General features: G+C 37.5%; 1 protein-coding gene across 1 annotated transcript; it reads left to right on the top strand.

The window, feature by feature from the left end:
- The first annotated feature begins 227 nt into the window (after positions 1-227).
- Positions 228-27,150, top strand: PIK3CG (phosphatidylinositol-4,5-bisphosphate 3-kinase catalytic subunit gamma). Its single transcript, XM_062490802.1, has 10 exons — positions 228-2,228; positions 6,139-6,204; positions 6,310-6,535; positions 10,382-10,485; positions 12,747-12,893; positions 14,069-14,159; positions 17,251-17,381; positions 18,003-18,114; positions 19,968-20,125; positions 25,606-27,150. The coding sequence occupies exons 1-10, from the start codon at positions 228-230 to the stop codon at positions 25,885-25,887; spliced, it is 3,318 nt and encodes a 1,105-aa protein (XP_062346786.1). The 3' UTR covers positions 25,888-27,150.

The following is a 27,150-nucleotide window of genomic DNA, read 5'->3' as shown; positions in this document are numbered from 1 at the left end:
TTAATGACTTAATCACAGGAGAGTTGGTTGGAAGTTTTTTTATTTATATTTGGTATTGAATTGAATAGATTACATCTGATGTGGTTTATGTAAATCAAGTATTTGGGACCAGAAATTAAGGGGAAGTGGGAAACATAAAAATATACATAGTAACTTAAAAAGTAAGAGTAAAGATAAATGTGAGAAAGTAATCAAGTAATTGTATGTTTTGCTAGATTTCTTCTGGCATGGAGGTGAGGGATCATGAACAGCCCGTTGTAATGAGAGAGGAAAACAAACGAAGGAGAAGAAGAATGAAACCTCATTGTACATCGAGTAGTTTTTCTTCAATGGAGCTGATACCCATTGAGTTCATTTTACCTACAAGCAATAAACATACTAAAGCACCAGAAATTGTATTACTTGAAATAGCTGGCAACTGTACGGTTGAGCAAATGAAGGCACAGATTTGGATGCGTGCAATAGAGATGAGTCAAACCACAGACTTCTACCATGCATTCACCCCAGATCAGTTTATTCTGCAGTATCAGAAGAAAGGGCAGTGGTATGAAATTTATGATAAACATCAAGTATTACAGACATTGGACTGCATACTGTACTGGAAAGTATTACAGAAAAAGGTAGGCAAGATCTATGTTGTCCAGAAACAAAAGCCATCAGAAGACGTCCAGGAATTTCAGCGGCAACTTAATGATTTAATTGGTTATGATGTCACTGATGTAAGCAATGTACATGATGATGAACTCGAATTTACTCGGCGCAGATTAGTCACTCCACGAATGATAGAGGTAGCCTGCAGAGATCCTAAATTATATGCAATGCACCCGTGGACTACATCTAAGCCACTCCCAGAATATTTATTTAAAAAGATCACTAATAATAACATTTTCCTAATCATACATAGGGGAACAACTAGTCAGAAAATTAAAGTGTCGATAGATGACACTCCAGATATGATTCTCCACAGCTTTTTCACAAAAATGGCAAAGAAAAAGTCTTTGATGGACATTCCTGAAGATCATAGTGAACTGGATTTTGTTCTCAGGATTTGTGGCAGAGATGAGTACATTACTGGAGAGACACCGATCAAAGATTTTCACTGGATAAGACAGTGCCTTAAGAATGGGGAAGAAATCCACCTTGTCCTTGACAATCCCCCAGACCCAAATGAAGATGAGGTTCAGAAAGAAGAATGGCCCTTGGTGGATGACTGTACAGGAGTTACAGGATATCATGAACAATTGACAATAGATGGAAAAGATCATGAGAGAGTCTTCACTATATCTTTGTGGGATTGTAATAGGAAATTTAGAGTGAAAATAATTGGCATTGATATCCCAGTTTTACCAAGAAATACTGATCTTACTGTGTTTGTGGAGGCTAACATTCAACATGGGCAGCAGCTCCTTTCACAGAGAAGAACTTCGTCAAAGCCTTTTACTGAGGAGGTTCTGTGGAATATATGGTTGGAGTTTGATATCAAAATCAAGGATTTGCCTAAAGGAGCACTTCTGAATCTTCAGATCTACTGCGGCAAATCACAGGGACCATCAAAGACAAACCTTCAGTCACATGAATCCTCCAACTCTGATGCAAAATGCAAAACCCAGCTTCTCTATTATGTAAATCTTTTGTTGATAGATCACCGTTTCTTGCTACGAAGTGGGGACTATGTGCTCCACATGTGGAAAATTCCAGGTAAGGGGGAGGAACAAGGAAGTATAAATGCAGACAAACTCACATCAGCAACTAACCCGGATAAAGAAAACTCAATGGCTATCTCTATTGTGCTGGACAAATATTGTCACCCAATTGCCTTGCCCAAGCACAGGATATCATCAGACCCCCAGGGGGACAGGACCCGAGCTGAAATGCCCAACCAGCTTCGCAAGCAACTTGAAGAGATCATAGCAACTGACCCACTTAATCCACTTTCTCCTGAGGACAAAGAACTGTTGTGGCACTTTAGATACGAGAGCATAAAGCACCCCAAGGCATATCCTAAGCTGCTTAGCTCCGTGAAATGGGGACAACAAGACATAGTGGCCAAAACATACCAGTTGCTAGCTAAAAGAGAGGCTTGGGATCAGAGCACTTTAGATGTTGGTCTCACAATGCAACTTCTGGACTGTAACTTTTCAGATGAAAATGTCCGAGCAATGGCAGTTCAAAAACTGGAAAGTTTAGAAGATGATGATGTTCTTCATTATCTTTTACAGCTTGTGCAGGTAAGGTGTATTTACATTCCTGAACTCTGACTTCCAGGAATATATTTGCAAACCCCATCATATTGGGTTTGAATCACACAGCACTGAAGAGTTGTTGACTGACTTTACTGATAGTTTAGAATGAGTGTAGATAGAAAGAAAGCAAATGCAGATGTTGACATGGGCAAGGCCTGAAGAAAGATTGGAGGTTAGGTTTTAGGTCAAGAGCACCAGTGTAATTACACAGTGTGTTGCAGCAACTTCAGTCCTATGCTGTTAAGGGAAGCAAATTTGTCTAGAAACTTCCCCCCCCCCCCCCCCCAAATTTTTAAAGTAGCTAAAGAGTTGATAGGACTTCATATTAAGATTAAGTGCTTCTGGGAACTTGGGTATAAAATTGTGGTTCTAATAACAAGGGATCACTGCTGTATCGATTTGAAGCACTTTGTATGCCCATCTACCAGATGAAACACTGGGAAGGTTTATATCAGTTACACAAGAGACTTGGTTTAGTTGCTTTTCTCAACACAGTGCCATCAGTTGGCAGTGGCAAAGTTTCCTCTGGTGTCTGATGTAACCTTGTGTTCTTCCTGGTAAGTACAGCCCCAGGAGCCAGGTGGGTCTGCAGGCCTTCTACACCTGCAGGGCTCTGCTCTGTGTGGAAAGGCTGTCATCCCCTCAGAACACGAAATAGTTTTTTCAAAGAATCAGAGGCCAGCATTCAAAATTAAAAGAAAAAAAAATTAAAAATGGATCTACTACATCTGTAGAAGCCACTTTTTATTTCTGCAGGTTCAGAGGGAGCCCAGAATCTCAGGAAAATAAAGTTAGTATTTCAGATTTTGCTGCACATTAGTAGTGTTTTAAACAAAGCCTTTCAAGCCTTGTCTTTGCTTGTCTGAAGATTAGGCAGAATTTATACTCTTCTGCATTAACCAAAGGAGTCGCTACGGTTACCTCATTGGGCCTCCCACATAGCTGCTGCTATATATATGCTTGGCTTGGGAGCTTTTGCTGTCTACATGTGGCTCAACAATTTTATTCACACTTTTTTTTTTGTATCTAAATTAGGAGTTTGGGGTGATGATGTTGTCAAAATGCCTGAAAAAATAGGGGAAATACTGGAGTTGTTTCCATTTTTTTTAAATAGCTTGTTTTCAGGAAGTACAAATCTGGTGAGTTTTATAAAGAATAAACCTTTCTAACAGTTAAATAAAATATTGTACCATAAAATCATAGCGCCTTAACTTCACTGTCATTTTTAGTAAGAGGTGTTGTAAGAAATCATGAGCTTACCATCCCTGAAAATGAAAAACATGCTAGATTCCAACTTTTACCTCTCTGCTGCTTTCCTTGTCTTTATTTCTTAGCTAACTATGGAACATAAGTGGTCAGCATTCTGCAGCAAAGTTTTGGTATGACAGTGTATTTAAAATCTACGTTTTTCACAGAATGGATGTCAGCCATTCCTCTGCTCCAGTGGACACATCTCTTCTGCAAATGGGTGTAATTTTCAAATGCACACCTTTTATGAAAGCTCTATGGCTTTTTTCACTCTGCACAGGATATTTGCATTTTATCCTCTGTAGAGCTAGAAATCAGCATTTTATTGAGGTTTATTTCAAATAGAGGCAGCCACACCATAAATCAACATATTGAGCTTTCTATAGTATCTGTTCTTCTCTGTACAGTTGATAAAGCATGGATAGTAGAGTTAAAATGCAACAAGCTTATTTTTAAGATAAACACCAGTGGCTGTACTGCATATATATATGGCAGTGAGTACAGATCTTCTTCTGAGTCCACAAGGAAAAGGCACACACAGGGACCTGGTAAAGTGCCAGCAGACATTTTTTAATGGCACAGCTTTTACTGTTGCTGTGCAAAACTTGATATGTGATTTTGTGAAGGAAAAAGGGCTGGGCTTTTAAAAATAAATATCTAAAACATCAGCTCAATAAGGATAGTCATAATACATTTTTAAATATTGTTTTATGTTAAAATATATTTGCAAGTTCAATAAGGAGGTAAAATTTGGAAGTAATGACCAGTTGTTTGGCTGTATTTCAGTTTTAACTTGTTTTTCAAGGTTATGCATACATTAAGCGTAGTGTATACCAGAATGAGATTTTATAACAGGCTTTCTTGGAACTGTAAGAAAATCCATTTGAATTTATGTGATAATTATTGCTTTTGGGCACCTTACTGCAGTGAAAATTAATTTTTATTAAAAACTCCTCATGCTTCATAACCTCATACACAAAGTAAAATGATCTATATATTGTTATATCTGTGAATAGTCATTGTCTTTTGTAAATAAGATGATGTTGTTTGGGGATATAAAACAGTACTGCAGAGACAGTCAAGACAGTTCTTGCAGAATTATGATACAGGAGAAGGGCAAGTCTGGTGCTTGGCTTTTTTGTCTGTCTGGTGCTTGGCTTTCTTGTCTGTCTCTTAGCCAGCAGCTAGAAAGAACGTGTCCTTGTGACATTTTTATAGGTTGCTTCATTCAGGAAGGTTGACTTGATTTTTTTTTTGTCTTTTGATTAAACCCACAGGACGATTTACATTTCAGAAATGGTGATGATATTTTAATAATAAAAATGCAACTGTACTTGTAAGAGTTTATAAAACTATGATTTATTCGATGAATTTAGCAGACCTTTGCTGATGGCTTTGTTGCCTCTTTGCAAGCTGCAGACCGAAGTGATCTTGAAAGAGCCATTGTATTCTGTTGAATAACTATTGCTAGAGGTTTGCATACTTTGTTGCTTCTGAAAGCTGAGCATACTACATGCACCCAGCTCTCTGCGCATCCCTTTGTTTTCCCTTAATCTCCCTACAGGCTGCTTCCTGGCACTCTATTTCCAGAACCTGAAGCCATTCACCAACCCCCTCAGTCCATGACAGGAATTTTGTGACTCTGATTCATAGATTGTATGCTTCTTATTTCTCTTTTGTTGCCATGGGATATAAGTGCATACTTTTTTCCACCATTAATCTGAATACAAACTCTCTATAAGCTTGAATTCCTCAAGCAGCGTGAAAGAAGCTGCTGGAAAAATGACTTGAAGTTGAGAAGTTCCCTGGTACTACCCAGAATCTGGAAGTGTGATGGTTTTCTAACAGTCCAATTCACTTGGTTATTGGGATGGAGGAGAGAATAACAGAAAAAAAATTCCAATGCTGACACTTGAAAACAGTTGTTGACTTTTCCTCCCCCACCCCATTTTTGGCAGTAGCTTGGAAATGTCTGTGGGCTTGGGTGGAGGGGAACAGCTTTTGAAAGAGAAAAAATACATTTGTTTTCACAGTCAGTAAAAAAAAAAAAAAGCTCTGGTGAAGTCTTCCTCTTAATTGTACTTCATTATTGTAGGATGTGTATCAGAGCTTTTATTCTGTCATTCATTTATGGAATAAGGCCAGATAAGTGCTCTGAAATCTGCTCCTGTATGCTGTTTTTTTCTGGGGAACCCAGCAGTGAATCCTGGTGCCCTGTCTGGAAAGTAGCAGATGTTCACTCAAACCAGTATTTTATTATTGAAACATTTTATTAAAGAGCTATTACAAATACATTATTCCATCTGTCAGTAATAATTTCAGACATTCTCAGTATCAGTCATACTGCAGAATGGTTTCTGATCTTACTGGGTTTTGCAAAGAATGATGTTGCTTTGGGCATGTTTTCAGGTTGGACTGTCTGGTTAGGTACTCCACACCTTGCATTGTCACATTAGTAATAAACCTGAAAAGAGCCTGTTGCAAACAAAATGTGCTTCTTGAATCTGACAGAGAAGCCTCAAAGAGACCTGCTTTGTTACACATTTTCTGCTCCTGCAGCAGTATTTTCTTTAGATGTTGTTAGTTAAGTGTAAGCAGTGGGATCTTAAATGTGCTAACAACATGTCTTCTATGTTTGTTTACTCAGGCTGTGAAATTTGAGCCATATCATGACAGCGCATTAGCCAGATTTTTGCTGAAGCGTGGTTTGAGAGTAAGTACTTCAAAATACACCAAAGTTGCACTAAAGTTGCTGGCTTTATTAAAACCCTTTGTCAAGAAGTTAATGCTAATTTGTAGTGTTTTTCTTTACCTGTAGAACAAAAGAATTGGTCACTTCTTGTTTTGGTTCTTGAGAAGCGAAATTGCCCAGTCCATGCACTACCAACAGAGGTTTGCAGTCATCCTTGAAGCCTACCTTAGGGGCTGTGGAAAAGCAATGCTGCACGATTTCATGAAGCAGGTTCAAGTAATTGAATTGCTGCATAAAGTCACAATGGAGATTAAATCAGTTTCTGCAGAAAAGTATGATGTTACTTCTCAAGGTATTTGCTAACAGGCAATTTTTGTTGTTAATATTGTTTTTTGTCTTTGGGTGTGAAAAACTAGGCAGCAAATTGTACTGTCCATTAAGAAAATTTGTGGATAAATTGCTGTCAAAGGGCATCATTTTTGCTTCCTCTAAAACGTGAGCATAAGTTAATGATGATTGAACCAGTAATAGATTTGTTTGCTCATTTCACCTCACAAGGGGAAGAGTATCAATGTTCTAGGCACCCAGTACTTTCCCAAGCTTTGGCTTATCTTCTTGAACCTCATGCCATGAAAGCTCTGGAAACTGGGAAACAGGTAAGTTCTTGTACATTAACTGAATGCCAGTCCTGAAGAAAGACACAAATATCAACTGGAAATTAAAAGTGACACTTTCCAAGAAATACAGCCTTCCTGTACACTCTCACTAGAAGATTTTTGGCAGGAAGGTCAGGGAGGAGTCCAGTGCAGCCTCTGTTATGCCATGGAAGTAGCTGGTGGATCAGGAGTGAATATACAGGGCATGTGTGTGAGGAGTCCTGTGAGACAGATGTGGTATTGTTATTTCCAGGTCTTGCAAGCACTGCTTTGGAAGCTACAGTAGAGTTATGCAATGCCTCTTTACCTCTAGGTTTTGCCTGCCTTTTTTCCCTTCCCTCCCAACTTTCTTAAAAGCTTGTTTATCTGCATTCCTGTTACTAGCTTGGTGTTGGAAGTAAGTGTGAGGAGACATATGACAATATTAAAATTCTAAAAGCTGTAGAGAGACCATCTTTTCCTGCATGTTCAGCCTGGTATGCTCCAGACCAGGAAGTCCTTGGACTGGAAAGCTTTTCCACTCTGGCCATGCAGAAATGACTGTGGTGGTGTTTCAGAAGAGATTTAAAGGAAATATGCATTTATTCTTCAATATACAGTGTAAAATCTGTTATGTTACCACATAGTGTGAGTTAAGGGACTTACTGAATTCCCATATAAAGCACTGTTTCTACACAAGTTCCTAAATTTTTCTTAAAAGATTCTATAACCTAAATGTATTTAGTCAGAATCCTGTATTTTGTAAAAAAACTATAGGACTTTGCAGATGTACATGTCTGTAAGAGCAGTGGATTCCATAATACATTATCTTTGAAGGATATGTGGGCAAAGAAGAAAAGCTTCAAGAGAAAGCAATCATATTAACACCCACCAGGTTTTGAAGTTAAAGAATCTTTGGATGTAATGTACAGCAGAACACTGAAAGATGACTTATATAATTGACATTTTCACTGAATAAGGATTCCTGAAATTGTGGAGTGTCCTAATAATGCTATATCTAATATAATTTATTCTCAGATTATTGAGGATGTAATTTTTTTCTATGGGCATCCTCTACTTCTTGTATTTTTAAAAATGCATATCCTAAAATTTATTCTGTAGGTTATTGCTTCTTTTTTGTCCCAACATTTCTAAGTTCATTGTTGTTCATATTTTCAGTCTGAATGCACTGTCCTTTGTTTCATTTAATTCTGTCATGCAGTCTCATTTTATTCTTGTATATATGTTTCTTCAGTGTTTGTGGATTTTCTGTAAAGAACAAATTCCTTCCTGCTAGGTCCATTCTATTCTAGTAGCAAAGATACTGTCAAACTGTTTCTTTCACTTTTCACTGCAATCTCTTTGTTTATATTTGAAGATAGCAAGTAATAATAAATTAATAAATTCTTAAGATAATAATTTTACATCTTGCATGGGATTATCAGCTTTCATCACCCTCTGAGCTAGATGATTTGTCTCCCAAGAAGGCAGCTGTTTCATCACTTAAAAATGCATAGCACCATGTTCACAAGCCAGATCAACTTGAAAAGTGTTTTAGCAATGCCTTTACTTGTGTTTTAGAGTCAGCTATTCCTAATCTTTTGTAGCTTCAGTTGGTTTGCTTACAGTTTTCAAATTAAGTTACATTGAGGACAACTGTAATAGCAAACTGTAAAAAGCAACTTTCCTAGATATTTGTCCAGGAAATCTATAGTTACATAATAGAAAGCTGTTTCATTATCCAAGTTACTACTTTAGGTGCTTTTGGGGACCAGGGGAGAGTTGTTAGGGTTGGTTGGTTGATTTGGTTTGGTTTTGTGTTGTTGTTCGTTTGGGTTTGAGATTTTTGAGGTGTTTTTTTGAATAGTGTCTGATTTTAAAGTCCACTTGTTAGCTCCTGTATATCACTGTCAGATTTATTTTCCCCCAGAAGAGATACCATGTTAGTTACCAGGCACTGCTAGTAGTTATTTTCTAAAACCCTCTAGGACAGATGTAGTATTTGTGTTCTGTGAGCTGTCAGCCAGTTCTTTTGCCTTGACTTCTGTAATTTGATAGCAGCATTTGAACTGTCCTGATTTTTTGTCTAATGTGCACTAAGAGCCCAAAAAGTCAAAGTGTCCTGGGCTGCATCAAAAATAGCATAGGCAGCAGGTCAAGGGAGATGAGTCTGTACCTCTACATGGCCCCTGTGACACTCCATGTGGAATACTGCATCCAGCTTTGGGCCACTCAGGATGGCAAAGACATGGATCTGCTGAAATGAGTCCAGAGTAGAGTTACAAAAACAATGACAGGGCTGGAGCACCTCTCCTGTGTGGAAAGGCTGATAGTGTTGGTGTTGTTCAGCATGGAGAAGGCTCAGGAGACCTAACATCAGCCTTCCAGTGCTTACAGGGGCTTTGTGATAAAGGTGGGGGGCAAACTTTTTAGTAGGGCCTTTAGTGATAGGACAAAGGTTAATAGTTTTAAACTAAAGGAGGACAGATTCTGACTAAAAAAGGCTTCTTTTTTTTTATGATGAAGGTGTTGGCACACTGGAACAGGTTGCCTAGAATGGTAGAAATGCCCCATGCTTGGAAATATTCAAGGTCAGGTTGGGTGGGGGCTCTGAGCAAGTTGAGTTGAAAATGTCCCTGCTCATTGCAGGGGGGTTGGACTAGATAGCCTTTAAAGGTCCTGTCCCACCCAAACTAATCCATGATTCTGTGATTATGATTCTGTTTTAACTATCCAGGTCCATGTTTAGCTTTATCGGTATGATTTTTTTTTTCTATCTAATTTTTATATCCAGAACTATTTGAACATGTATATACATCCTCTGCTGTGTAGCTACAGTTTCTTTAGGACAGTGTTCAGGTCTTTGTCCTAATGCAGGGTAATAGCCAGTGTATTGCTTATGCTGCTGACACTCACTAGCTGGGATGAACAAAATGCATTGTATATTCTATACTATTCTGAGTTGAAGACTCAGAAGCTTGAGGTTTTATTGATTAAAAGATGGCATTTAGATATGAACATTAAAATTGCTGTTCATATAAATATACAGCAAATTTTCTTCTTACAGGTATCTGAGAATGAGAAGGCTGCACTATGAAACCAGTTTTAGGAGCATAGGAAATTCAGTGTCTCTGTAGTTTGTCTCCTTATGGTTACGGAGTAATTGATTCTGGGAATTCAAAATCCATGAGTCTGTCTTCATTTCTTGTCAGTTAAGAGAGAAAATACTTTTTGGTGTGTTCTACTGTGTTGTTTTTTAAACAAAAGCTGACATTTTAATGTAAACTCTCACTGTGTAGTGTTTCTAATATTGGAGAGAAGGCACTTGACTTCTTTTGACTACTTTTACCTTTAGGTATCTGAAACATCCCTGACCATTGGTAGTGCAAATTAAAGAATTTTCCTCCATTCCTTGAATCAGGAGATCCAGGAGAAAAGCAGTTTAAAATGCCAGCTAAACTGAGCTTTTTAGCCAAAGTATAATGCTCAACAAGTTTGATTACCTGTAACCTTTTTGCCTGCCAGTGTTTGATTTCATTGTGTTTTCTTTCTTGTAATTGCAGTTATTGCACAGCTGAGACAAAAGCTTGAAAAATTACAGGGCAGCAAACTTCCAGAAAGTTTTAGAGTTCCATATGATCCTGGACTAAGAGCAGGAGCATTAGTAGTAAGTATATTCTGACTTTCTACAAATCATTAAAAAAAAATTATTTGCAAGTATGTGTCACTTGGTAAAAAGTTTTGCTAATATGTCAAAGGTCTTATTTTTGTGTGGATACAATGATATTGCATGCACTCTGTAGGTTTTTGTTCCTAGAGCTTTTATTACTTTTCTGAATGTAATGACATGCCACCATGTGCTAAAAAAATTGCAACCCATGAAATTCTAATCATTAAATGGCAATTATACTTTTTCCATTAGTTAAATACAAGTTTAACCAGGTAGCTGACTTCGTTGTTTTTTTTTTTTAATAATTAGATAACTGTATAAAACTTTTATCTGATTAAGGGGCTTTGGGATATTCAGTTTCCATTCTTCCAGTTACTTTCTCTGTCTTACCCTGATTCATACCTGTCACTGAAGTTTGGGTCCAGACCTTCATCATACTGTCAAAAATGTCTACCTCAGCTATTTCTGATTTTTCAGTATCTCTATGTTGGTTTTGTTAGAAATACATTAAGAAACACTTGGGTTTTTCTATATTGCTGCCTTCAGTTTTGTGATAAGATTGCAGGTGTGTATGTTGAGTCAGAGTTAAAAAAGGATTCATAAATCAGCAGATGAGCAGTGAGAGGAAATTGGATCATGCATCTGAAATGCAGTGTGAGGTCTGGGTAAAGAAGCACAGCCAAGATCCTTGGACTCACATGATGTGCAGCAAGGACCCTATAAGGAAAGAACCCCTCAATTTTCTCCTAGCTAAGGACAAACAAATCATCCAATTTAAGGAATTGCCAAATGTTCAGGTATTGTGTAGATATGGCCATGTTTCTGTTAAATAAACCTGTGCCTTGGGAGACAGGCTATGAGCTAGTCTGTCTTCAAGCTGAAGAGAATTAAACACCTCTCAGGTGAGCATGGCTGAAGCACTGTCAGCACAAAATCCAATTCAGACATTCCTTACTCAGAAATAATTTATAACCTCTAAAATACTATTTTCCTGTTTGTATATTCTGGGGTTTTTTTTGGTTTTTTTGGTACAGAAATCATCATCAGCTTGACAGAAAGTAGGTTCTAAAATAAAAGATTTCTCTGGATTTTCTAGTTTTCCTTCACTTAGGAAGTAGTCAGTTCTACCAGGATCTTCCTAGATGAACAAAACAGTAGATCTCTAAAGGAAGATATAAAGCTATGTCCAGAAATTGATGGGTTAGCTTTTTCCAAACATCTTGAATAAAAATGTTTGGTAAAACAAACCAAACTTTCATTTCATGTTTATTCTAACAAGTGCAATTTGTCCATAATCTTCAAAACCTAAAATTTTACAAGTCCAGACCAAATATTAGAAGCAAAATCAGAGTTTCTAATAAGTTCACAGGTTTAAAAACTTCTTTCCTTTTTGAAAGTAAAAACTATTTTGTTTTAGACTACAGAATTTCAGTAGATGAAACACGAATATACTAAAAATACTCCTATATTGTGATTTCTATTTGCTCTCAGTGATATGCACTTGTTTTTTTTAATTTTAGATGGCTTTATTATAAAGCCATATATACATATTTTATTTTTTCATTTATTTATATGTATTATATTTATTATCATTCAACAATGAATCAGGAATTCCAAAATAGAAAGCAAGACATACTAAAGTTGCATTAGCCATAATAACTGGAGAAAACATTTTAAATACTGCAGTTTCAGTACTGAATTTATCAGTATTGAAAATGTAATAAAACTAAATAGGGAATCTATTTTATCCTATGAATGATTGCATTAAATTACTTTCAAAAATGCCATTTCCCCCATGAATTTGAACAATTTACTAAGAGAATTGAATCAAGCAATCTGGAATGTAGTTGCTAGAAGTCAGAAAGGTGGGTGATGTGGTAAATTGCATCAGACAATGATTATGTTCTGGTTTTGCAAAGCACCTGTCAAAGTGCTGTTGTGAAGTACTGTATTTTCCAGTTTTGTCAGAATCTCTGTTCCTGTTTTAAATCTGTCTGAAGCTGATTTGCAAGCTCAATCCAGTTTTGGAGAGTCAAGATAAACTTTTTCCTTTATCATGAACGGTGGTTAAAAGTTGTGCAGGTTCAGGGAGGCTTTGTGGGGCAACTGAACTCCATCCTTTATACGTACTTTCAGTGTGTTGCTTGTGGTATGGCTGAGTGGAAGTTGGTAAACTATTCTGTAGCTGCTGTTAAAGAGGTTTCTTGGGCTGATGTTGGCATACAATGGCTAGCAAGCAGTAAACATATCTTTCACAGATAGAAAAATGTAAAGTAATGGCGTCTAAGAAGAAGCCCCTCTGGCTTGAATTTAAATGTGCAGATCCAACAGCTCTGTCAAATGAAACCATAGGCATCATCTTCAAACATGGAGATGACCTCCGTCAGGACATGCTAATTTTACAGGTATGATAGCTAAAGCTCATAAAGAATAACATGAATATTTTAAAATATTTTAAAATCATTTTACTTTTACAAAGCGTATATCTTGTCTTTTGCTGTTCATATGAAATGCGAGGTCTTTTGTATTTAAAACTCTGTATGGCAAGGCTGGTATCAACACTGGATCATCCTTTTGTACTACAGTTTTTTATGTTACTGTGTTATGGATTAACCCTGGTGGGATGGGAAAAGAGGAAAGGAAGAGTAAGAGCAAGAAAATTTGTGAGTTGAGCTAAAGGTGGTTTAATAAGCAAAGGAGAAGTGGAAGAACAAAGGAAGAAAACGAAACAAGTGGTGCTAAGGCAGTCGCTCACTACATCCCATGGGTGGACCAGTTCCCAGCCAGTCCCTGCACAGAAGATGGTTAACCTACATAACCCCTTCCTTTCTGTTTTATTGCTGAGCATGACATTGTTCAGCATGGAGTATTTCTTTGGTTGGCTCAGGTCATCTGCCTGGTTGTGTCCTCTCCCAGTCTCTTGTGCAGTCCAATCTAGTCCCAGTGTTGCAGGGTGAGAAACAGGCAGCCTTTGGCACTCAGCAGACCCTGTTCAGCTGGGACACTGGAACATCAGTGTATTCCCAGTACTGCTTTGGTCACCCCCTAAACCACAGCACAGTACAAGCTGCTCTGAGGGAAAGGAACCTCATCCCCATTCCCATACCCATACATCAGACATGTTACATACTGTTACCCTGGCTTTTCCTGCCATATGCTATACATATTTCAGTATTGGTGTTCTAGAATCTTACTGGCAAGATGGCCTGTTTCTCTGATGAAGTGTTTTTATTATTTATTTATTTATGCAATGGGTGAAATTAGCAAATTAAAAATCAGTAGCTAGCATTGTTCTAGTTAATGCATTCAATTTCATCTTATGTAGAAATCATACGATATATTTATTAATGCTTTATAGAAGAGTAGAGATTTCCTGGTCACAGAGCAGATGAAGAAATATAAACCCTGATTCTATAACTGATTATCTTGAATGGCTGCACACTTTCTGTATTTATCTCTTAATCAAATAGCAAAGTAAGTTTAGCCCCATCTTAGAAGTCTGGGTAGTGTTATTTGTATGAGTAATCTGTAATGTTCAAATAATTTGAAATAACTTGGCACATACATCTGTTTTTACTAGATTCTTCGAATTATGGAATCCATTTGGGAAGCAGAATCCTTGGACCTCTGTTTGTTGCCATATGGTTGCATTTCTACAGGGAACAAAATAGGTATGTGATCACACTGTGATTAGAAATTCAAAATACCATATTTACAGAGGGTGTGTATGGGAGAACTATTCTAACATGTACTGTAGACCTGAGGTAAATAGCACTTTATTTGCACTTTCTGTGAGCATTGCATCTCGGCAATGGCTTCTGCCCTTCCTTGAGCTGCAGCACCAGCCTTACTGGCTGTGATTCCTGTGCAATGGCTTGGCTTGTGCTGCAAGTCTCTCTTTAATAACAGTACTTAGTACAAAACAGCAGTGAAAGTGGGTGACTTATTCAAGATGTATTTTAATGTATTGATAGGAATAAAATAAAGAGCAAAACATTTATGTTTTTTCCTGACCTAAACTTTCATATCCTATACCACTTAGAAGCAGCAACATTACTTAACAGGATACTCAAGCAATATTTCTCACAGGGCATTAGTTTCTGCAACAGAGATGATCAGTTTTTCAGAACTTGTGGTGAAAGAAATCCCGATAAAATTAAGAATCTTTAATATACTTTTTAAATGTATGTACTTCCTCTCTAAAATCCATTGCCACATAAATTTTTTTAACATCTTTTTTGATTTCAGGATATCTCAGCAATGCAGGAAACTCAAACTCACTGAAGAAATACCTGTATTTTAGCATGACATAAGAGAGTTAATTTTCTTCTAATATAAATGTATTAAAATTGAATGATATTTATTGGTAGAATTTTAATAATAAAGGAAATAGAAAATTGTACATCAAAATGCCAACTAACTATAAATATAAGGAAAGTCAAGGGGTTTTCTCTCCTTTAGAGGTGTTAAACCTAATTTTTAGAGAGAATTTTAGCATCTGATTTAATTTTGTTTAAAATTATCTCAAGACAATGTAATGCATTGAAAAAATGAAGGAAGAAGGAGGAATTCTGCCAGTGATTCTAGCTTTTTCATACTTGAGTTACAGATTTCTCTTATTCTTTCATGAATTCTTAATTGATTCCCCATTCTTCTGTCTCGGGGAAATAATATTTGATTTCCCTATAGGCATGGGAGAGATGCAAGAATTTAGCATCCTTTCAGCGCCACAGTAGGGGTATGGTTGATCACATTAACACTCCTGCTTGGTTTGCTGAGAACACCTGCAGCCTAAATTAGTAATGCCCAATGTGGCACACTTCAATGCAAGCTTATGCTTGGAACAGAACCAAACAGTAGTGGCATGCAAATGTTCTTTCACAGTATTCACATGTGAATACTGTTTTTCCAGGCTGCTTCTTCCCTCCCTCTTATCATTTCCATGGAACTTGGGCAGTTTCTGTGTATTGACACAAGGACAGTACCCCATGATACACTGAGCACAGGGAAACAGGTGTCTTACATCCTCCTGCAGAGAGCATTCTCATTCTGTTAAAGACGTTGCATCCAGTTCACTTTGTAATTTTGGAAGCATCTGTCCTCTCCACTGCTCCTGCCAAGCAGACCTCTGTAGGATGAACTGTCTCTCTGTATCACTGGTAAAAGGTGATACCCTGCTCTCTCTCCCTTTGAAGTGTCCATATGTTCTTTGTTCTGTGAGGCAATTATCACTACTTACTGTGCAGCATCAATGCTGAAATTAAGAAGTTCAAGCTGGCTCTTAGAAGAGTTACCTGCCTTGGTACCACAGAGCCCCAGAAACACATGGCATGGTGCATTTCCTGCTGCACTCCCTCCCAGCTGAATGCAGCCCAGCTGAGAAATGCTATCCTCAGCTCCTCCTGAGCCAGCTCAGCTCCCCTGCCATCAAGGAGCTTTTGGCCGGTAGAGGGAGATTTGTGAGCACAGGCAGGGAAAGATTTTTTTACAGCTGGAATGGGAGCTGGAGCTCACACCCGGGAGAAAAACAGCAGCTTGACCAGCACAGACCAAAATGCAAAGCTTTTTAATTTGGTGGTCTTGGTGGTGGGTTTTGGAAGTCATACTTCCACAATAGTGTTGTGGCAAATATATGCAGGCCACTGTAAAGACAGAAGAAAATACCTCCAGGGGGTATTCAGCCATGAATTCAGCCGTGCAGAGAGGGCAGGAAGAGATTGCTGTGTTGTTACTCTGTTACAGAAAAATTTGCGCATAATTCGGTAATTGCAAAAGGGTGGGATTAAGAACTTGAAAGCTGAAATTGATCTGCTTCAGACAGAGTTAAATTGAAACCAACTCAGAAAGTGATTTGAATTGCTGTGGAAAGAAAGGGGTATTTCTGTTTGTTTTCTTATCTCTGAACTGGAGCTGAAGCTAGAAGACACTGTTGAACTCGAACCAGAGAAAGAAAATAAAATATTTCCAATCATCAGATAAATCCAATTAAAATCTGACTTTCTCCCATACAGTCATGCCCACTCTGGACTGCATTTGTTAGTCTTGGCTACAGGGCAGAGTTGTGTTGCAACCTCTCTTTCTGCATTTCCCTCTCTTCCTCTCTGTCACATGCCGTGCTGTCACACACAGGACAAGGCCCTGTTTTCTGCACCGTATTGCTGCAGTGCGCCAGTGTGCCTTAGCAAGGGTCTGTTCAGTTTGGGGACAGACCCCATAGCCCTGACAACCAGAGCTTTCCACCAGCAATCCCACTGCTGTGCCTTGCTGTGCACTGGTATTTCTGTGCTTTCTGTGTATGTGCACACTTAAGCTTAAATTGGATTTACTGCCGGAGGACCAGCTCTATTCCTCTGCCACAGCCCTGGCAACACTTGTATCCCTAGATTGCAACAAAACAAAAGCTTGTCTTCAGTTCTTCATATTTGTGAAGTTAGAGAGAAGCTGGGGAAAATGTGATTTGGGATCAGGACAGGAATGTTTCCTCTCCTTGGGAAAAGCCTTTATGCAGCGGGTCCCCACTCATCATGTGATATATCCGTAATAAAAGAAGGAGATTTGATGCCAGGCTCTTTATGAACTCTGGCTGGTTTCAGCTGGGAATGAACAGGAACCATTGTTCCTTGTCAAATAAATTTCTGCTCACAACCTATGAAGATCTACAGTTGATTTTTAAATATAGTTTGAAATTTAATTTTGAATGGTTTTAATACGCTTTGATAAAAATTTAATAACTTCTTCTAACCTTTTCCTTATTTTCTTTAGGAATGATTGAAATTGTGAAAGATGCTACAACAATTGCCAAAATTCAACAGAGTACAGTTGGAAACACTGGTGCATTTAAGGATGAAATATTAAACCAGTGGCTCAAGGAAAGATGCATGATTGAAGAGAAGGTGAGTTCTTTGAATTTTTTGGTAGGATTTTTAATTGCAGCCTATTAATTTAGGAGCATCGAGCCCATATGGGCTGTGCCCACTGGTTTGTGTTTGTTACTTTGTTTGAAAAATCCCTTCATTTTCCCTGCACTCAGCTGCGGGTGTCTGTGAATGAGCCTTCAGCATCCAGCTGGCAGCCAAACTCCCGAGAGACAGCATGCTTCTGAAATCACTCCTTTATCAATGGCAGTGAGAAGTGATACATGAGGAGCAGGTTGAGAGGACATCTAAGAACACTGAAAGTCAATGTGGTTTTAGAGCATTTAGGTACAGGTTTGGGTGCTCACAAGTCCTTTGCTTGTGTACATCCACTGACCTACTACAGCTTTCTGCCACATTTTTTTTCCTCAGAATGTGTGATTTGCTCTATGTTGCTTTTCTCTGCTGAAGGGTAGAGCCAGCATAGGGGGAGTGCAGTGCAGGGCTGTGATCTTGATCTGTGCTGTGCAGTGGTGTATTTTATGACAGTTTGCTTAAATGTTGATAGATATATTTCAACAGTAAGATACATAGTTTTGAGAATTATTGCATTTATTACCTAGCATTGAAGTATTTAACATCTCTAAGATTTATTTTTAGTTTCAGGAAGCTGTGGAAAGATTTGTTTATTCTTGTGCTGGATACTGTGTGGCAACCTTTGTACTTGGAATAGGAGACAGGCACAATGACAATATCATGATTACAGAAACAGGTGGGTTATTTTTTTTGAGAATTCCATAGATGTGCAGACTGTCTATACTTCACTAGATTTATGTTTCATTTTAATAAATAATGCATTTAACAATTAATGACTTTACAAGGTCAAGTCCTCCTGTAACAATGAAAAGTATTTTCACCCCTGTTTGCCTTCATACAGGTTGGACATATGTATCATTAATAATGCCATTATTTTCCAAGGAACAGTTTGATACAAACTAAGAAATGTAAACCAAATCTTTTTTCACTGTCTACATCTAAGTGTGAACGCTAAAAAAACTTCATAAAGCAGACAGCTGTTTTATCTGTCTGATGTGTGGATGTAGTTCTGACAGTGTTCAGTGGAACTGAATTCTGTCAGAATTCAGATATTGCTAGACAGTTTTCACTTTTTAGGAATGTAATAGCTTTGTGTACTGTTGTAAAAAAATTTAAAAAATAAGTGTACATGGAGATTATTTGTTTTCCAACTAAAATCTGTGGGATGGCTATATCCTCCTGAAGAAACTCGCAGGTTTTTTTGTACTGTAAACTTTGGGAGTTACTTCCATAGCTATACATTGCTTCATCCTTAACTTTACTTACCTATGGAAAGAACCCCAGGACAATCAGTAGGTATGGAGGAGTTTAATTTAGTCTAGGGAATTCATTTTTCATTTCATGATCCTCTCACTTCATAATTAGTCTCTGATAAGAGATGGAAAATAGATAGAAGGCTGGATATTTGATATTGATAATATTAAAGTTTTATCAGTTGAAGGCTAGAGAGAAGAAGTACCCTGAAGGCAGAAGTTAGCTAATTGAAGACTACAGTAAAAAGTTCAGCAGAAGCCCTTGAGGAAAAACAACCAAAAAATGTTTTGATTTCAGCATTATATATAATGTATTGTGGTGTGAGTTCCCACTGGCAGAACCATGAGGCACAGGTTGGTAGACAGGGAAGCAGAGAAAGAATTGTTGTTCTGTTGTGGTCATGAGCAGGTTTGCCTCAGAGTCTTTTAACAGGATCTGTCTTGAGCCTCAGGAGCCAGAAGGATCTCAGTCTGAGAGGTCTGCAGAGAGTCAGATTTGGTAGGCTGGGGGAACTTGAAAGCTGGCTTAAAATGTCAGATCACTGTTAAGTGATCACTTACAGATCACTGTTAAGTATCATCTTATATAATTTGATGTTTTATCTTTTTTTATGAATATGCCGCTGCTACAGGTCTCTGTTTTTAAGTAACCATACTCTTGTGTCCTGTCTGCCAGTGAAAGTAATAAAGTAATGTGGAGAGTAGCAGCACACTCTGGTCCTGTAGGTGTAGTGACCCTTAAAAGAAGAGGTTTTCTTTGTTTTTGTGGGAGCTGATGCCCTACTACTCCATCAAAGCTATCCAAAGGGTGACAGTGCAGACTTTGAACACACAGAGTGGTTTAGAATTCACTAATGAAGGTCTGTGAGGAGAAAGCATGTTCTAGTCAATGACATTTGCCAAGGAGATGGGTAGTGCCAGAATCCCATGGGTATTTGAAACAAAACCCTTGAGCCTTTTCCGTGTAGTGGTGCTCTGATTGTTACAGGTATGAGGCACGAGCTTTCCTGGTTGATTTTTGAAAAGCTGTGAGAATATGTTTAGATAATACAACAGTTCTGCCAGACTTTTAGCAACTGCCAAAGATAAATAAGAAATAATTTTGCTAAGAGGACAATTGTGTATTTCCCAAAAAAAAGAAAGTAGTCTTTTCTGCTGACCTTAAGAAAAATCATATATTAAAAAAAAAAAAGGGGTTGGAAGTACTGTCAATACATGTAAGTGTTCTTAGCAGTTTATTGTACTTGTCTAAATATGACTTCTTCTCTTCATGAAGGTAACCTTTTCCATATTGATTTTGGCCATATTCTTGGGAATTATAAAAGCTTTCTTGGAATTAATAAGGAGAGAGTTCCTTTCGTGCTGACTCCAGATTTTCTGTATGTCATGGGAACTTATGGAAAGAAGACAAGTCTCCATTTCCATAAATTTCAGGTATCTAACAGTGGCTATCTAGCTGCAAATCAATTAAGCAATGTTTTTCTTTTACCCTCTGAAATGAACATTACTGCCTTGGTTTTCAAAGATCTAGGCTCTTGGGTATTATCTTAATGAAATGTACTGAATCGTAATAACAATTCCAGGAAATTTTAGGCCCAACTAAGAGAAAAATTATCTGTATAATTATGGGAACTAAAATTCAAACATTCACAAAGGCACATTGAAAAAGCTTGTTAGCAGCAGACCAGATAAGCAGTTCTTTCTTTGTTTCTTGTCTTGATTGCAAGTACTTAGCAGAGGCCTTCAGTGTTTGTGCAATTAAAAGAAACTCATGGCTATAAGCAGAGCCTCTGTGGAGTATGAGCAGGTGTGAGGCATTCATCAGCTGGCTTTGCCAGTGTTATTCCCTCCTGATTCTGCCCTCGAGTTCTGGGGCTTGGACTGCTGCATCTGAGTAAAAGTCTGTAGTCTCTCAGATGCTGGTTTGTGAAGTGGATGGATAGATTTAACTCTGAAAGAAGCTAATGGTATTAAAAATCTGTTCTATTACTTCTATTTGAAACTGAGCTCTTTCAAACCAGTTATGATTATTTGAGCTAGTGTAAGACCTGGTCAAAGAAGAAGTTCAGTGTGCAGTTCCTATGTTGAATGAAATGATTGAGAATGTGGTTGGTCAGAGGTACATATATGTCTGAGGTGTTATTATTCCTGTAGTCATCTTTAGAGACTTCGAGTAAGGTGTCTGATTTAAAAGGCAGGTTCCTTATAATATGAAAAGAAAAAAATCTTCTGTAGAGTGAGTCAAAGCCAAAGCCTAACTTCCATGGTCTGGATTCCTTGTGGGTGAACCAGTCCCAGTATGGATTCTGGTTTTCTAACCTGATTACAGTTCTTCCTGTTGGATAGTGATTATGTCCCTTTGAACATGCACACTGTTGTATGGCAGATCTGTGTCCAACACATACACGCACCCACATACCCATCTCCCTTGTGATTGTCTGTGATGAGCAGTGGGAATTATCCTAAGATGATAACACCAGCTGGGTCCTCAGTGAAGTTATTTCAGCATCTTGTCTCCATTTGTGACTGCATCTCAGTGCTTTTATTCACTCATCCAAAAATGCATGTTCCCCATCTTCAGACTGGACACATCCTGCAGGCCTCCCTGCCAGGGATGGGGATCCACTTGGATCCTTTTGCAATTCCCTCATGGTGTTCTTAGGTTAGGGCAAACCACACTGTCCACCAGAGACAATGAAAAGGCAGAAGGCACGTGTGGAGAGGACCCCTTCAAAGAAGAACTAACGATCTTTGCTTGAAGTCACTGCCCAAACTTCTGAAAATAATTAAAAGAACCACATGCAATCTTTGAATCTTCTTTATGACAAGGACTGTGTTTATCACAGTGGAGGTGCTTTAAAGGAGATTTGTAGATCAAAAGATGTTAGGGTGGGGTTTACCATGGGAAGGGAATGCCGAGCCCATGCTCTCAGGGAAGCCTGTGATCTGTGCTGTGTACAGCAGTGATGCTGTTGCTGCAGCTGTAAGTCATGTGGGACTGAAACACTAGTCTGGGGTATGTCATTTCAAAAAAGACCTCTGTTCTGGAAGCAGAAAGTAGTTAAAAATTTGAAAGTGTGCTAATGGAGCATTGAAAGATATCTGCAGTGAGGTAAAGTTGTTTCCATATATATGGATCATCCAGCTCTTTAGAGAGTATCTGACCTTTACTTCAGCAACCCAAATACCAAAATCAGTCAGGAGTAAGTTTGGTCATAGCTTCTCTTCAATACATCATGCCTCCATCATGGAGTGCTGGGTTTGCCTAAATAAACTTTTTGTTCCTCTGATACTAATTTCGAAGTACTGCTACCATCCCACTAATGCAGATGGTTTAGGAATGCTGTGATAGCACCAAAGTCATTCCCACTAGTGTCCTTAGCCAGATAAAAGGTGATTAATGTGCTTTTACTGTTGTGAGCTGTGATGGTCATAGGAGACCTGGGCATATTAAGCAACATGGTTTAGGCACAGACAACAATAAACTGAACAAAAAATGTAAGTTCATGTACAGTTCTGCTGCAGTAGATACTGTTTATATACCACTATTGCAGTAGTATATTAAAAGTCTTTTCTGTCTCAAAGGCCAGTAAAAAGAAAGTTAAAATACTGCTATACAAATGAAAGAGTAACACAGAGCAAGATTTGCATCACATATTTTGCTGTGAAAAATGTACATTTTAATTATATGGCCAGGGTTTCAAAAAACCCCAGAATTGTAGTTTCATTTTTCAATTGACTTGTTTCATCGTGTTTCCTAATACAGAGGGATTCATTCAATCTGCCTCCTGACTCATTCATGTAATAATGGAAAAGCCTCAGCATTTATCCTTCATTAATTTTTAAGAACATCTCTCATTATTTTGTACTTGACTGCATTAAAACAGTTTGTACTTCAGAAGATTCCTTTGTTTTTTACAGTCTTTGGTGTTTTTAATAACTTAATAACTTACTTTTATAAAATTTTATTTCTTTGTTATCCACTGAACATAGTCCATGCAGTTGTGTTAGCCAGAGCTCGTATTGCAGATGCTGGAGAAGGTTAAAATGGCAAATAAATTTGACCAAAGTTCACTGCAGAAGAGTATAGTTCATTATTAGTGAACTTCTGAGGCTGTCAACTGGTAACTTTTCTGAGCTAGCAGTGAAGTTCCTTTCTATTAGTTCTTAATCTAATTTTGTTTTCCTTTTTGTTTGCATTTTTTATGTTGGTTTAATGAAAACTAGAGGCCAGAGGTTATTAATGACGTCACAGAAATGCTTACAAGGAAGCAATATTTAATGGGCTTTTCCCTCATCACGAACATGTATTTAAGCATAACTTAACCTGAGAAGAGAAGTGTTTTTCTGTTCCATCTATGAATTTTTCAGCTGCCCTAGTACTGCCCAGATTTCCCTTGCTGTGTCATTTCTTTTCCAGCCTTTGGCTGAAACCCATCAATGTTCTTATTTGTACACACACACAACTTTCTCACTTCTTACTTGTAGAAACCTTTGAGCAAGCCTCACCTAAGATCTTCATGGTCCTTTTTGAGCTTTGTCCACCTACTTATTATTGATTTGCCTAAAATTTTCAATTTGTCTTTGATAGTTTGTGTATTAAATTATGAACTCATTTTTATTCATTAGATTTAATTAATTCATTATTTTTTCATTGCTGACTTGATCATACAGAGATACGTATTTTCATTGCTAATCAAATTTTTCCATACCATTTCTTTACAAAATCTCATGTATTTGTTTGTCAAAGGTGACAGAAAGTGAAGGATACACAATTCATCACTGAGAAATACTTACTTGCAGTATACTGTACAGGGAAGGGATGGCCTATGTAACAGAACTTGGACACTTTATATGGTAAAAATGCCTGGATTTTAGTATAATAATAATTAGGACAGTATCAGGCTTTCACAATGATTATTCTTTTCTGTTTCCTATTAGGCAATAGGATTTTGGTTTCTCCTCAGCTTCTCTCATTTTGCCTATGGTGTTAGATGAGTTAGCAGCTTTTTTCTTAATCCCACAGTGAACATGTACATGTCCTTGACACATACCTATCATCTGGGTTATTTTTTGGTTCTCACTGCCTCTCTCAAAAGTGCAAAAATTCCTTTTCTTGGAAGATACTAATGCAAAACTACATTCAGTTCCTGTCTGAATAAATAACTGTAACAGGCAGATGCAGATTTTTAAAATCTTTTGAGTTCCTGGAAGGACTGCCTTTGAGATGCAGTGATACCAGGTTTTTCCTGACTGCATAATTGTTTTTCTGTCTCAGACACCCAAAGCAGTGAGATACATCATCCATACAGGCATGTAAAATCTCCTTTGATATAACTATAAAGACCTTTCATCTCTTTCAAGGGTAACAAAACACAGACTAACTTTTGTGACAAGATTTCTCTGTTTGAAGTTGATAATAGATAAGTTAATTTTTTTTATCTTTTATCCTACTATAATGGAGAGAAACTATTCTCTGTGATAAGGTGATAGTGTTTTCTATTGTAAATTGTGCTTTGACCATTGCATTTAATCTTTTGCTGTGGTAGAACTAAACTAACACTGGAGTTCATAAGTATGACCTTATTTCAGGGTAGAATTTATTTGGGAACAGAGTAAAAGATTTAATTTCCCAGGCAGTACTAAAAACAAAACTGTACAGGCACAACTTCAATACATCATCTTTCTTCCTTAGTATTTTCCTAACCTGTCTAGTTGGGTGTCCTGATATTGCTGATGCAAACAGTGATAGATGTTAAGATTATTTGTGCATTTCTTCCTATTTCAGAGGAAGAAAAAAAACATGCATCTTGTAAAAAATGTTCAGTGTTTTAGAGGGCTGATGGGATTTGTTGGAAGTTGACATTAAAATATTTGGATTTCCCAAGTATTATTCAAAAACTTAATGTACAGTTGCTGAAAGGTTAAATTGAATATTTAATTGGGTAAAAATTAGCATTGCTTCAGCTGTGGTTTGAATAATAACAACTTCTTGGAAATATGTTTCATATTTTTACATTTACTGCATTGCAGACCTAATTTCTAGTTGATTGATGATTGACGTCTTCATTGCATTGTTCTTATTTTTGCTGGTAAATGAGTTATAAATTTAATACAACCGAAATATAATTGAATAAACTGAATTATAATGAATTATTTCAGTTTATATATTAGTCGCTTAGGAGGAAATATTATTTTTAAAGCATTGCATGTTTTTCCAAGCTGCAGAAATGTCATTTTTCTAGAAGTTCTGTTGTTAAGCACAGATTATTTATACATGGAAATGAAAAGGCTATGAAAAACGCCCATGGAATCCAGAATGACAGTGCATAGCAATGGAAATCCTCCAGCAAGGCAGAGTGCCTGAAGACTAGAGCTGTCAGCTAGCAATTTCCTTAGACCACCAAGCCTGAAAATCTTCCCTGTTAAATAATCCATCTCCACTGTGAAGTTAACAGACATCTATAGAAAATGAAGAGCAATCCCCTGGAGGTGCTGCTTTGTTCAGTATCACTTGCCAGCCACAGTCTTTAAATGGGAGCATCCCAACAGGAAGGAAGACAGTGAATTATTGCTGTCTGTTTTAACAGCCACTGAAGGAGGTTATATGGTAGCCAAATTCTTTTGAAATTCTGGTGAGGCCAAGGTTTTATGCTTTAGTAATTAATGTAGTATCAAGAGGTTGTACACCCAAAACAGTTCTTGTTGCCCCAAGCTGTGGTGAATGAAGTTACACTGAGCAGCAGGTGCAGAAATTTGTGTCACATTTCAATTCAAATGGCTCCTGTTGGGTCTCCTGTCTCTCACATAACTGAGTAATTGAATGGCATTGGTTAATGAGAGTCCTGTGGAATTCCTACACCATCCCTCCCAGTTCATCTCCTCAGTTAACAAAAACCTCTTCTCTCTCACAGGACGTATGTGTGAAGGCTTATTTAGCTCTCCGACACCACACAAACCTGCTGATCATCCTGTTCTCCATGATGCTAATGACTGGAATGCCCCAATTAACCAGCAAAGAAGATATTGAATATATCAGGGATGCACTGACTGTCGGGAAAAGCGAAGAAGATGCCAAAAAGCATTTTCTTGATCAGATAGAGGTTTGCAGAGATAAGGGTTGGACGGTGCAGTTTAACTGGTTTTTGCATCTTGTGCTTGGAATCAAACAAGGAGTAGAAAAGCATTCTGCTTAATATTTTATGTAAATTAACTGTGGGTGTGAATAGGAGGTTAGTGAACCTACATGTTATTTATGAATTCTGAATAAATGAGCAGTCAAAATTGCATTTACTCTTCTGGCAGCTTAAATGGATCTTGTAAAAAGGCAGGACTTGACTCTGCCTCTCCAGGAGATCTTTCTGCAGATAAGATTTTTTTTTTTTTTTTAATTATTAATGACACTTCAAGTTGTTGGATTCTTTTAAGTAGTTGCTTTGCTTATGTGGCTTGGAGGTTTTTTTGTTTCTTTAGCAGTAACTTCAGACAAATATAAGAAGGAGGTTGAGTAAGATAATCTACCAACACTCTATGACCTTTCCTTAATTGTTTATGTGGGTCAAGTCCTTCAAAACCAGAAGAATTTATATAAAATCCATGGTTATAATGAAATCTCTGTAGACAATCCATATCTGTCTCAGGATAGTTTACAAAGATGTATTCTTCATCCACATCCTTCTCTTTTGTCCCTTCCTCAACATTTTGTCCTTTCTGGATTTTTTAATATGTTGTCAGTAGAAAAGAGCTTTGGCTCTGCCATTGGAGGAAATTGCCTTACTGTTACTGCAACCTCCTGACACAGACGAGCAATCTTGAGTGCCAGGAGAACTTCATAGTTACCTGGAAGTTCCTCAGATTTGAACATGGAATTCTGAAGGTTTAACTTTGAAAGATTTTTTTGTACTTTTTAGTGGGGAGCATCCGTATTATATTACGGGTTATAGTCTTAGTATAAAGTTATTAAAATTCCACCTGTATAGGGAAAGCTTTGTAGAAAAAGCAATGGTACTTCCTTATCCCCCAGAGAAAACTCCTTGTGTAATAGGTAATTGGCATTTTACCAAATATCTGAGAAACCCAAAGTTATTTATTCCTTGGTGATATATTTACAGGATATACCTAGAAGGAGTTAAATGTAATCTTTGAAGTTGTGTATATTTTGCTATTTATTTTTAAATTCCTGAAGAAACAATATTACTGAGAAGCTATTTATGGAAGAAAAAGAACCCCAACTTATCTTTAATTTCAATATTTAAACTTAAAAGAGGCAAAAATGGACAGTGTTAAGTAGAATTTTAACTCTCTACTGTAGATTACCTGCAAATCAAGTCTGCCTATGGTAGGAAAGGAAAAAACCATATAGCCTAAATTAATCTTTCATTTGAATTATCATGGTGTACTTTTTGCCAATTGATTTTTACCAAAGAAAGAAGATGGATACAATATTGCTTTTTTGCACT

The sequence above is a fragment of the Cinclus cinclus genome, chromosome 4 (assembly GCF_963662255.1).
Source record: "Cinclus cinclus chromosome 4, bCinCin1.1, whole genome shotgun sequence".
Classification (NCBI taxonomy): Eukaryota; Metazoa; Chordata; class Aves; order Passeriformes; family Cinclidae; genus Cinclus; species Cinclus cinclus.
Note: the sequence above shows the minus strand (reverse complement) of the source record. Positions and strands in the feature narration are given on the sequence as shown.